Below are 12,337 nucleotides of genomic sequence, written 5' to 3'. Positions count from 1 at the left end.
TCTCCCCCCAATTCAGCTTTGTCTCGGCTCACGTCAGCCTCCTGCCCAGCGTGGAAACGGTCAGGTGGAGCTTCCTCCCGAAATTTGGGCCCTACCCTGAGAAGCAGCCGCCCTCGGACAGACATCAAATCTGAGCGAGAGAAAAGAATTTTCCTGTGCCCTCTGGATCCCAGCGCCTGCACATTTTAGGTGCTCAATAAACAGCTCTTGAAGTTAGAATCATGTCTGCTTTATTTGTGAGGCTGTTACCTCTGAACGGATTCAGGCTGCAGTGCAGGGCTGATTACCGTCGACATATAGTAGGAGCCAAAGGGCTCCATCGCTATAGAGGTAGAGGTAGAGGGTAGAGATTCAAACCCAGGTGAACCTGGGTTTGAATCTCAGCTGCTCTATTTTCTGTCTGCAACCTTGAGTAAAGTGCTTACCCTCCCTGTGTGTGCCTCAGTTTCCTCATAGCATCGTGTTAGGATTGCACAATTAAGTTAGACTACTTAAAATGCCTAGCACAGGACTTGGAAAGAGTAGGCACCCAGTGAATGTCAGCTCTTTCTTCCTTCCTTCCTCCCTCTCTTTCTTTCTTTCAGCGTGCAGGATCTTAGTTCCCTAACCAGGGATCGAACCCCCGCCCCCTGCAGTAGAAGCGCGGAATCTTAACCACGGGACCACCAGGGAAGTCCGGAACGTCAGTTCTTGTGATTGCTGCAGTTTAAAGACTGGCTCAATGTCTCTGGAGGAAATATTTTGAACTCCGCTGGGTGGGTGCCCAAGGCTCTAACTCCTTATGCAACTATTTTGGTCTGTAAGCAGGTGTGAATGTGCTGGCATATGCTCATGACAGTGCCTGAGTGTACTTCTGACTGTGACCGTAACTCATGTGACTGTGCCTGTATTTGAGAAAGCTGTAGCCAGGTCCAGATTGCATTAGGTACTCAATGTGTGCATGTGCCAATCACCACATGCCCCACTGCTCACACCATGTTCCCATCCACCCACGGTAGCAGCGACATTTGAACTCCACAGCCATCTGCAACCGGTCCTTGAGTGAGAGGGCACCTCGGAGGGTCAGGGGCCCACCACCAGGCGTGGACTCGATGGAGAAACTGGTGGGGCTGAGGATGAGGTGGGCCTTGGGGTGACTGAGGCGCCGGGCACAACGGCCATGGCCAGAGCACAGGACTTGACTGCACAGAAGAGCCCCACTGGTCACATTCAGGATGAAGGGCCCCAGTGTCGTGTCAACATACTCCTTGATGGCCTGGCAGGATTCCTAGGTGGGAGGGGGAGCATCAGGACACCACGGCCATGCACGGGTCCACCTAGGGCATTGAGGCACTCACCTGCTGGTCAGCCAGGACTGCAGGGGTAAAGGGTGGGCCAGGGTCTCCCAGTCAGCCTGTCAGCCCCACTCCTGCCCCCACCCTCACCCCCATCCTGGGCTTGAGCTCACCTTGGTTCTTGTGTTCTCCCAGCTCACCCAGATCACCACTCCTGCTGCCCCCTGGGCTGCACTCTCCCCCAGGCTGTGCTCCAGCTCCTCCTGGGGAAAGGACAGCATAGCTCTGTGGGGCCTCCCTCTGTCCCCACAGCAGACTGCTGTAACACTATTGCATGGGACAAATAATTCATAGCCTGCTCTAGCTCTGGTGGCCAGAGGCAAGCCTGCCCTTACTCTAGCCTGTGAGTGCCATGCAGGCAGGGATGATTTCTTTCTGAAGAATGCTGAATTGTCTGTGCCTAGCACAGAACTTGGCACACAGTAGGTGCTCAAAGAATGTGAGAGGGAATGGATGAAAGTGTCCCAAGGCTAAAGTGCCCCAGGGCTATGTGGCCTCACTTACTGGACTAATGCCTGACGAGGTAGGTTACAAGGTGGGCGGGGTCACAGGAGACTCACCAGGGGCAGAAAGCGGTTAGTCATGTCGTAGAAGATCTGGACGTAGGGCAGCACTGGCAGATCAGGGTACCCTGCACCCACGGCCAAACGGAATGCCTCACCCACACGGTGCTGCACAAACATCTGTGCCTTCTTCGTGCCCTCCAGTGCTGCGGGCAGGTAGATGCTGGGGTAGAGGGCACGGCTCTGGCCCCACAGCCACCCCAGCTGGTCATTCTGGGCACGGATGCCTGGTGGGCACTGGCCGGTGTAGTTGGGATTTTTAAAGTCATAGTTATAGCAGTCAGGGAAGCCATAGAAGCCCCAGAGGCCACGAGGCTGCAGTGCTTGTCCCAGCCTGAGGGTGCCTGCCATCCAGGCCCGCGCAGCCCCCTCGAACTGGTCCTGAGCTGCTGCCTCCACCCAAGGAGCTGGCCAGTCAGGGTGCTGCTCCTGTACCAGTGCCCGTGAGCGCTGCCGGTAAATGTCCTTGGTGTCCCAGTTGAAGGCCCAGCGTGGGCGCCATGCCTCCCAGTCAATAACTGCCAGCCCTGAGAAGTTGGATGCAGGCATGGCAGCCAGGATGTCCTGGAATGTGCGGACCAGGTGGACAGTCAGGCTGGCATTCTGGGGCAGGCCACCGAATACGGGCTCCCCAGCAGATGTGTAGTAAGGGTAGGTACCCAGCTGGGAGCTGTAGAAAATGGTCACGTTAGGGCCGCGGAAGGTCTGCCCTGGGTTGGCCACCACATCAAAGACACTGACATCCACGTCCACGCCATGCCTCTCTAGACACCACTGGGTGTTTGCATTCCAGATGGTGGCGAAGGGCCGGTTGGGTACCACGGGGTCCCTGGAGCCTTCGGCCATGCCGAGCAAGTTCAGGAAGAGGGTGCAGATGGGAAGCAGGTGGGCTGCAGTGGCACAGGGAAGGTCTAGGGAAACCTGGCCAGGGGAAGCAGAGCTGAAAGCAGGCCTTGAACTCTCTGACCCCTACTGAGGGCAGGCAGGCCAAGTCCCTTATTAATCCACCTCTGTTCTGGCTTCAGGTAAATATTGACCTGCAGGGCTCGGGGAAGTCAGAGGGCAAAGGAGAGGCATTGAGGGGAACATGGCCACTAGAGGGCACATCCGAGTTGCCTCTTGGGCCGACCTCTGCCCTCTGTCTCCCACAGGTCTTGTCCTGGCTTGCCCACCCCTCTTCCCCAAGGGCCACAGAAGCCATGACATCTGTCTTGAGAAGACTGGCTGAGAGCCAGGTCCTCAGCCCCCAGGCTGGCCGACTGACGGAGGCAGGGGCTTCCCTGTCTCTTCCCCCAGGAATCCTGGCCACCCAGGCAGGAGGGGATGCTCAGTGACGCAGGAAAGGTCAGCCCAGCCCTCCTGTACACCCGCCAATCTGCCCACTTGTCCCTGCTGACCTCAGGGCTGAAAGGCCTCATTCTCCAAACTTCCTGACCTCAGGGTGAGGGCCTATGCAGGGCTCAGCAAGATTCTGTTCCTTAACTCTGGCCTCAGCTGCACCGCGACTCTTGGAGAAAGAAGCCTCTGCTGGAAACCCTGAGCTTTTGTAGGGGTCACCCCACCCAGTCTGGGGGCGGGCTGAGGGGCGGGCCCTGGGTTAGAGGGCTGGGCCAGACAGCAGAGCCACCTCTGCACTCCTAGCAAAGTGCCCTTGGTAGGAGGTGGGGCTAGACCAGAAGTGGCCCCTCCCACTCTGTCAGCACTGGGGCTGGACTTTGTGGCTTTACTTGGGATGGTGTGGGGATGGAAGCAGTGCATGGGGGCTGTCTGGGTGGCAGATCCGACTGGGCAGCCCTGTGTGTGATACTGGAGTCTGGGTGCCTTCCCCACGTGGCTGCATTATGACACCTATGGGCCCTAGGCACTTTCACCTTTGTGGACCCGTTCCTCAAAAAAACATTTTAGGGGCTTCCCTGGTGGCGCAGTGGTTGAGAGTCCGCCTGCCGATGCAGGGGACACGGGTTCGTGCCCCAGTCCGGGAGGATCCCACATGCCGCGGAGCGGCTGGGCCCGTGAGCCATGGCCGCTGGGCCTGCGCGTCCGGAGGCTGTGCTCCGCAACGGGAGAGGCCACAGCAGTGAGAGGCCCGCGTACCGCAAAAAAAAAAACAAAAACAAAACATTTTAAGGGAATGGTTAGGACTCTGTGCTTCCACTGCAGGGGACACGGGTTCAATCCCTGGTCGGGGAACTAAGATCCCGTGTGCTGCGTGGCCAAAAAAATACATATTTTAAAAAATACATATTTTATGACTATATTGGCATAAGGACAGATATAATCCAGACTGAATTCATTATTTTATATTCATTATTCCTGTATTTTTTCTTCTGATTAAAAAAGATTAAAATTAAAACATTTTTGTGGGCCCATATAAGTATTGTGGCCCTGTGCCTACAGTGCCTAGTGGATAAATCATCCCTCCTTTAGGGACCTGTGTCTGAAAGGCACTGTATTCCTGAAGTCAGGGCTGCGTTGTCACCCTTTGTATATGTGCTGGATCAGTGACTGTGTCTGTGTAAAGCTCCAGTTAGTGGACATTTGGGACACTCCACAAACTCCAGTAGTGTGTATGTGCAAGTGTGGGACCCAGTGCCTGGGACTTGGTGTGTGTGAGACCCTGTTGTCTTATGACCATGAGACCCCATGTTTGTGTGACCACGGGTATGAGCAAGAGTGTATCAGTGATGACGTGCTTGTTCATTCCTTTGTGATTTTGCTTGTTTGCTGATACAGACACTAGCAACTGAGACCTGCTAGGTGCTCAGGCCCAGGCTTGCCTGCCAGAGTGGGGTGAATGAAACATCATGTTCCTGGCCCAGGTGAAAGCACTGAACAGCCCAGTCTGAACCTGAGCTCACAGCCAGGTCACAGCTGCGTGGGTCAGGTCACAGGTATGTCTGGATAACCTGTGTGTTGGCAGGTTACAGATGTGATAAGGTAGCTAACAGGTGTGCATGAGTCACATCTGTGTAGGGGAGGTCACAGCTGTGTGTGGGGTCACAGTTGGGTAGGGGAAGTCACAGGTGTTGGGGAGATAAGTCACAGCTCCTCCTTCCTTGCCCTCCCTCTGCTGGCTCCATCATCTTATGGCCTTATTGATCGACACCTGAATCTTCTCTCCAGCCGGCATCTCCCCACCTTGGTCACGAGCAGCCAGGACCCCTCCCCTACCCCCACCATGTGATTTGCCATCTCCCTCCCAGTGCTACCACCCCACCTCCTCTGTTCTCTGCCATCAGCAGCCAGAGGGATGAAGGATCACTTTACAACCTGAATCAATATCGATCTGGTGAGGATTGCTTCTCCAGGCTCTAACCACACCATCCCCTTGCCTGCATGCCTCTGGGGAGCACTCTCCACTGCCCAACATCTGACTTGGTCTTGGCATCCAAAGTGCATCTCCCTTTATGCCGTCATACCCCTGAGGATGGCAGTCTTTGCTGGTGTGGTTCATGGGTGCATCCCCAGCACCCAGCCCAGCCCTGGCACATGTGTGTGCTCAGTGTGTTCACTGAACAGGTAAGATAGTCACCATCATCAGACAAAATCAGGCCTGGTGCCACTCTAGGGCCACCTGCGGCATACCCCCGTCACACCCTAGCCTCAAACTCTGTGTCTCCATTTGTGTTCTGTCTTCCTCCAGCCTTTGCCCATGCTTTGTTCCCAGCATCGTTTACCCCCCACCTTTCAAAACTCAGTGTAGGGACTCTCAATGTAGGGACTTCCCTGGCAGTCCAGGAGTTAGGAAACCGTGCTTCCACTGCAGGGGGCAGTGGTTCGATCCCTGGTCGGGGAACTAAGATCCCATGTGCTGTGCATGGTATGCCCCCCCCCAAAAAAAAAACCAACCCAACCTCAATGTAGAAAGCACTTCCTTGAGGCTACTTCCCGAGTCCTTGTGGCTGGGGTGCCCTCCTCACTGCTCGACAGTTTCTTGAGTCTATCTCGAGCCGGTATTATCTGAGGGCAGGGGATCAGTCATCACTGATGACTGGAGGAATCCAGGAGGAATCCAGGAGGGAGAGGAGGAATCCAGGTGTGGGTCCAATGGCTGAGGGGAGGGGCAGGGCCCCACCCAGAATAACTCACTTCAGAAGCAGAGGAAGTGAAGCAGGTCAGAGCTGGTATGACTGCTCTGGCTGCTACTTCTCTCCCCGGTACAGCTGGGGACAAGCTATGCTCTCCCATGGCCATTACAGGGCTGACTGTTGAGGATGACTCGCCCTCACCCCATCATGCATCTCTGCAGTGGGACAGGGACTGGACCTCATGATTCAGATCCCAATGCCCTGCTTGCCTCCCCCTGACCATACCCAGTGGAGGACTCTGAGCCAGATGGGAAGAAGTGCGTGTGGCTGAAGTCCACTGTCCTTGGGACTGGGGAGTGGAGGAGACGCCCTTGCCTGTGAGAACAGCAGGGAGGAGTGATCTGGCTACCTGCCCAGCCAGGGAAGATCAAACATCCACTTTCCCCTTTCTTCTTGGGTGGGCAAGGCGAGGCGACTGGCACCAGCCCAGCTGGGGATACAGTACCAAGTAGGAGAAGCACAATGAGCCCCATCCCTCACAGAAGGTTGTACCCAACTGCTTTCCAATCAATATGGATAAAGCAAGGTCCTTGGTGTTGGGGTAGACTGTGAGTCCCTCCACCCCCAGTGGCCCCTGCCCTAGCAGGACAGCTAGAGTGGGAAGCTCTGGCTTGCAGATCCCAGTGAATGCATTTTACAGATGAGAAGTCCCCAGCAGAGAGTCTCACAGAGACAGAACTGAGCTCAAACCTTATATGGAAGACCCTGAAATCTCTCTCACATGCCCTGGCCCAGGCACAGACAGTCCAAGCAAAGAAGCAGTTGTTTCATATTTAATTTACAAAAGAGACCCCAAAATAATAATAATAAACTATTCAGGGGCAGGGGAGTAGGGTCAGGTCCTCCCCGGCCAGCTGTGCCCCTCTTCCTCTCTGGCAGGGAGAGAAGGGGCCTCCCATGGGACTGCCCCTCCCCCTTAGAACAGGGGGTGGGAGCTGGTACGGACATCCTACTGGGCATCCCAGGGGGCTCTGCCCCTTCAGACTCTGGTTTGTCCACCCCTTGTGGGCTCCTACATGCCTGGCAGAGAGCCCTTGTGGCAGAGGCCAGCTTGCCTGGCAGCTGTGTGAGAGACCCTTACAAAGTCCAGGTGAGGGCCAGGGCAGCCACAGCCAGCAGGCTGGTGAGGTGGGACCCAGGCCAGGCCCCACTGGCACCCCCAGCTGCCCGCCTGCGGTCCCACTGGCATTGCTCGCCGCCCCAGCCTAAGTAGCACTGGCAGCGAAAGTGCGTCTGTAGGTGGTTGCGGTCGGCCCAACTGAGTTCCCCCTCTGGTCGCAGCTGTGGCTCACCAGGTGCGTGGCTAGGCACTAGGCGGAAGCTGCTGGCACTGAGGTGCAGGAAGGTATTAGCACTGGGGTCACGGCGCACACAGCGCCCGTGGCCATGGCACTGGGCCCAGCTGCAATACTGGGCAGCCCAGGACACATTGACGACGTAGGGTACCAGCAATCGAGTCAGGTAATCCTTGAGGTACTGGCAGGTCTCCTGGGGGCAGAGGTCAGGGATCAGGGTCAGCTGTCTCAGTCCACAGGCCCAGATGGAAACTCTGTCTACACTGTGGTGACTGTACCTTCTTTTAATAATGCGTGCGCGCGCACGCGCGCACACACACACACACACACACACACACACACACACACACGCAAGCCTGAGCCCTCATTGTTCCTATTTCTTCTAAGAAGGGGGCGGGGGCAGGGACTGGAACCCAGCAGGGCAGATGGGGCAGGGTGGAACTCAACAGCTGGTCAAGATAGCAAATCCCCCTTCCTAGGAGAAGGGGAGGGACTCTGTCTTCTATGTTGGGACTGGGGCTCCTCGGGTGGGAGACAGATGAGGGGACCACTTTGAGGTTTGCAGCCAAAAGCACAGACGCTCTGCCTGTCCCTGCAGACTCAGCTCCAGTAGGCTGGGTGGGTCTTACTTACCATGCTGGTGGTGTACCCCGCATCACCCCAGAGGATGACACCAGCTGCACCCAGGGCTGCACTCTCGCCAATGGTGGAGATGAGATCCATCTGCATGGGAAGGAGATGGTCACTGGGGAATACGGAGACCACAGGGTGAGAAGGACAGACAGGGTGGGCAGGCCCTAGCCTGTTCAGACCTGCTAATCTCCCTCCAGCCCAGTCTTCTCCTTCTCACCCCTAGGCAGCAGCTGTTTCACTTTCTCCTTAAATGTTTAAGCCGTTTCCACCCCCACTTCTGGCCTCCCATTCCCAAGCCAAGGGCCCACTTGGGCCTAGTATGTACCTATCAGGATGGACCGCAAAGTCAGAATACTAGGCCTAAGTCCCTGCTCTGCCTGGATTTGCTGGAAAGTTCTGGGTAAATTTCTCAGCATCTCTGGCCCTCAATTTTTGTATCCACAAAATGGAGATAACAATGCAACCCTTTCATAGGGTTACAGAGAGAATAAGGTGAGGAGATGTAGAGTAGCCAGTAAACTTGGGGGCAGGAGGCCTGCAGTGGTTTCCCAAGGACGAAGGCAGGGCCCTGGGAGGCACATACCTCGCTAAGCCCTGTGAGTCCGCGGCTATAGGTGGGCCTCGTGAAGACGTAGACCGGGAGTGCATGGTTGGCATGGTGGGTGTGAGCCACGCGAAGGGCCTCCTGAACACGGAAGCTGACAAAGTTGCGGCCATGAGTGGAGGAAGCGAGTGTCTCTTCCAGGTAGACAGAGGGGAAGAGGGCCGTGCTCTCAGCCCACAGCCAGGCCAGCTGGTCATTTCGGGAGACCTCAACATCAGGGCAGCGGCCTGTATAGGTCTCCCAGTTCTGCACATAATCATGGTTGTAACAGTCGGGGAAGAGGTAGAAGCCCCACAGGTGCCGAGGCCGAAATGCCTTGACAAATCGCAGTGTCTCCAGCATGAACTGGCGTGCAGCGAACTCAAACTCATACTGCGCCTGCTTCACTATGCGGTCTGGTGGCCAGTCAGGGTGGCGACTGGCCACCAACTGGCGTGATAATCGGCGGTACACATCCTTGTCCTGCCAGTTGCGTACCCACACTGGCCGCCAGTCCTCCCAGTCGATGACTGCCAGCCCTGCAGGCTCCTGTGTACGAATGTAGCGTTCCACATGCCCCTTTAGCATCTCCAGGTGTACCCAGAGGCTGCCATTCTGTGGCACGCCACCATGCACAGACCTCGCCACCGAATCGAAGTGTGGATACATGCCCAGCCGGTCACGGTAGAAGATGGTGATGTTCTGGTTCACGAAACCCTCATTAGGTGAGGCCTGCACATCAAAGGCCTTCATGTCCTTTGGGTCCAGTGGCACCTTGTGGCGTGGGCCACAGTCTTGTGTGGGCACATCCCATGCTACCACAAAGGGCCGGCCCGTGAAGATGGGTGGTGCTGTGGGCTTCAGCTCCGTGGCCCATGCCACCGCCAACACCAGGGCCAGTGTGACGGCAGGGCCCAGGCCTGCCCACATGCTGGGGGCTTCACGAAGACAGTGTCACCTGCCTGGCACTAGCTCAGGAACTGGGGGAAAGGTGGGAGACAACAAATCAGTCTATAGAATCCTGGAGGTGTCCACCCCAAACCCATCCATACTCCCAAAGCCCATACTGTGTAGGGCACCGTGCCCAGGGTTGTTCAGACCCTGTTATTGGCTATAACATGTCTGAGAGACCACAGACCCCTGAGGCGCAAGGCAAGACACCCCCATAACTCACTGCCAGGGCTCCTTCCTAGAGCAGGTAGCCTACGGCTGGGCAGGAACTTGTTAGGTCTGTGACTCCTCTGAGAACTGGACGAATTGAGCTACAGACTCACTGCCCAGAGACTCACACATGACTGAATACCACCCCAGTGGGCCCCAAACCGAGGCCCACTCTACCCTGTGAAGTACTCTTGGTCCTGAGAAACCATAGCATTTGGGTAAGGCAAGGCACAGCTGATGAAGCAGCTAGGAAGCTGTAACACAGCCCCAGAGCTGGTATCTTTTTTAGCACCCGCCCAGCAGCAGGGTGAGGCTAACAGACTTTGTCTCAGCGCACTCTCCCAAGCTTGGTGGAGGCCCCGCGGGGACAAAGGGGTGGTGGATCTCCCACGGTGGCGCTGGCAGACCGGCATTTCCCTCTACAGCTATCAGGAATGATCGCGCCCGCGGGCCAAGCGGTCCGGGGTAAAGCCCACTCCACCTGGCCTTTGTCCGGGACCCCGCCCCCGCCCCGCACGTGGGGGCTGAACCCGGCCCAGAGTTGGGGGGGGGGTCCTGGGCCTCCTCCCTGGGGGCTCAGAACAGAGCCCGCGGAGAGAGCCTCCAGGCTCGCACTGCCCTCCCTCACCTCGCGCAGGGAGCCGCCGGGACCTGCGCCATGGCCATCGCCATCCCCGCCCCAGCCCGGCCCGCTCCGGCCGCTCCACCAGGCACTGCCCCGGTTCGGCGCCTCTACTGGCTCCGCCCCCCCAGCCCGCGGGCCCTTTAAGAATTCAGCGCGGAGGCGGGCCCTGCGCAGGATTTGCGGCGGGGGCGGAAAGGTGTGCCTGACTTTCGGGCAGCCAGTGCTGCGTTTTGGGCTCCAAGGTCCCCAGATCCTCTGCCGAGGAATGTGGCCATCAATCTGGGACCGTGAGACCCCTCCAAATGGGACTTTCTTGTGGAGTCTCAGCCGTGAGGGCCAGTCAGCCCCAAATTCCCCCCCGCAGCCTGCGGCCGGTGGTACAGTCCTCCCTGCTCTGCGACGCGGCCAGCCGCTTAAAGGGACAGCATAAAGGACGGGGGTCGGGGAGGGAATAAAGGAGGTGGCGTTCCGTCACCCGGCCAGAAAGAGGTGCTGTGGGACCCCGAGTCCTTGGCCGGGGGTAGTAGTGAATCTGGCTCAGCATCCCAGAGCGTAGTCTCCAGTCCTGGGGCCCCTTTGTATGGAAAGGGGGACGGTGACCAGAGCCGACCTCCTGTCTCGCAGGACAATAATGTGCCGCCCCCTACGGATCAGGGCTCCCTTCCCCCGACCCTGGTCTGAAGGGAATCCCCGCCCCCTGCCAGACTTGGGGAGGGGGCCTAGCACCCGCGTCTTAGCTCTTCCAGGACTGGGTGGAAGCAGTGGTTGTCCTGGCAACACGAGCTGTGGGTCGCAGCTAGGCCCGCCCGGCTGGGGCCAGTAAGCCCAGCGGGTCCTGGGGATAGGGCGTCCCCCTGCCCCCGACCTGCATCAGGCACAGGCCGATCCCTGGGTTCCCATCGCCCCCTGTCCAGTCTCTGGGGGGCCTGTGGGAGCCTCCAAGGCTTCCTTTCAACTCTGAGGAAGCTGCCACCCTTGCAGAAGTTCATGGCCAGATGGCAGAGAAAGCCGGCCCGGCCAGAGGGTTTCCCCTGGGCCTCTGCCCAGTATCCTAAGTCCTTTCGTCCTGCAAGCCCCTCCTTCCGGGGAGCAGGCTTGGAGCTGGAATGGGGGGAGTATTCCTTGCCTCTTCCTAGATCCGCGCCCCCGGGATCCTCAGCTCCCCAAAGGGCCCGGGTTTGTATGGCCAGCCCATTCCCCGCCCGCGCGCCTGGAAGGAGAGGCAGGGAGCGCTGCAGTGAGAGCATGTACCAGGGTGCAGACCAGTCGTCTGCCCTGGGCTCACCTGTGTGGGAGTCCGTCGGCCCAGTAGGTCGGCGACCTCCCTCCTTCCCGGGGTAAGTCTCCAGACAAGCTACTCACACCAGCTGCTGCCCTCCGGGCAGCCCGCCGGCAACTTGATAAACCCCATCCCTCCCACCCGCTCCCGCCTCCCGCCCCGGCCCTTTCTCCTCACTTCCTGCTGCCCCTCAGAGAGGAAAGGGCCAGGAACATGCGCGGGGGAGGGGACCGCCTTGACCGTTTCCCTCCGGCATGCCCTGCTGGCTGGCTGCCCGCCCCACCCTTCCCCTGAGTAGGCCCTGGCCCAGCAAACCGCACCAGGTGACAGGAAGACTGGGGGACCTGGTTCAGGTGCCAGCCTCTCCCATGCTGGCAGCTTCCTTAACACTGAAAGCTTTTCTCCCCAACCTGCCCTTAAGGTTGAGGTCCATCCTCAAATCCAGCAGCTTGTGAGCGGAGAGGCCCTGGTGGTGGTGCTTGGGGAGGTCAAACTACTTGGGGGATGTTTGGCAGATGATCCCCCAAAGCAGGTGGTGAAGAAGAGAACCAGCCCTGGGGTGGGGGTGTTGGGGGAACTTACAGGAGCTGAGTCAATTTTTTTCCACTGAGAGCGGAAGCATCCCAAGTGTGACAGAGTGGACAATGTGTTGATGTGGGTGACTGTTGGGGGGAGGGGCAGGGCCTGGGAGGGTTCTGCAGGGTGCTCTCCTGCCAGAGGATGTTCCTGGGTGGATTTCACTAAGATGCTGCAGAGTATGGGGCTCCTTACCACAT

General features: G+C 58.0%; 1 protein-coding gene across 1 annotated transcript; it reads right to left on the bottom strand.

The window, feature by feature from the left end:
• Positions 1-213: 213 nt before the first annotated feature.
• On the bottom strand, positions 214-11,683 carry HYAL2 (hyaluronidase 2). Its single transcript, XM_081247354.1, has 9 exons — positions 11,568-11,683; positions 8,497-9,476; positions 7,914-8,003; positions 7,067-7,473; positions 6,195-6,300; positions 3,295-3,327; positions 1,895-2,818; positions 1,448-1,537; positions 214-1,267 (listed from the first exon to the last, which is right to left on the bottom strand). The coding sequence occupies exons 2-9, from the start codon at positions 9,424-9,426 to the stop codon at positions 950-952; spliced, it is 2,898 nt and encodes a 965-aa protein (XP_081103480.1). The 5' UTR covers positions 9,427-9,476; positions 11,568-11,683; the 3' UTR covers positions 214-949.
• Positions 11,684-12,337: the final 654 nt, after the last annotated feature.

The sequence above is a fragment of the Mesoplodon bidens genome (genome assembly GCF_964165515.1).
Source record: "Mesoplodon bidens genome assembly, chromosome: 10".
Classification (NCBI taxonomy): domain Eukaryota; kingdom Metazoa; phylum Chordata; class Mammalia; order Artiodactyla; family Ziphiidae; genus Mesoplodon; species Mesoplodon bidens.
The sequence above is the reverse complement of the archived record's forward strand: the minus strand, read 5'-3'. Positions and strand labels throughout refer to the sequence as shown.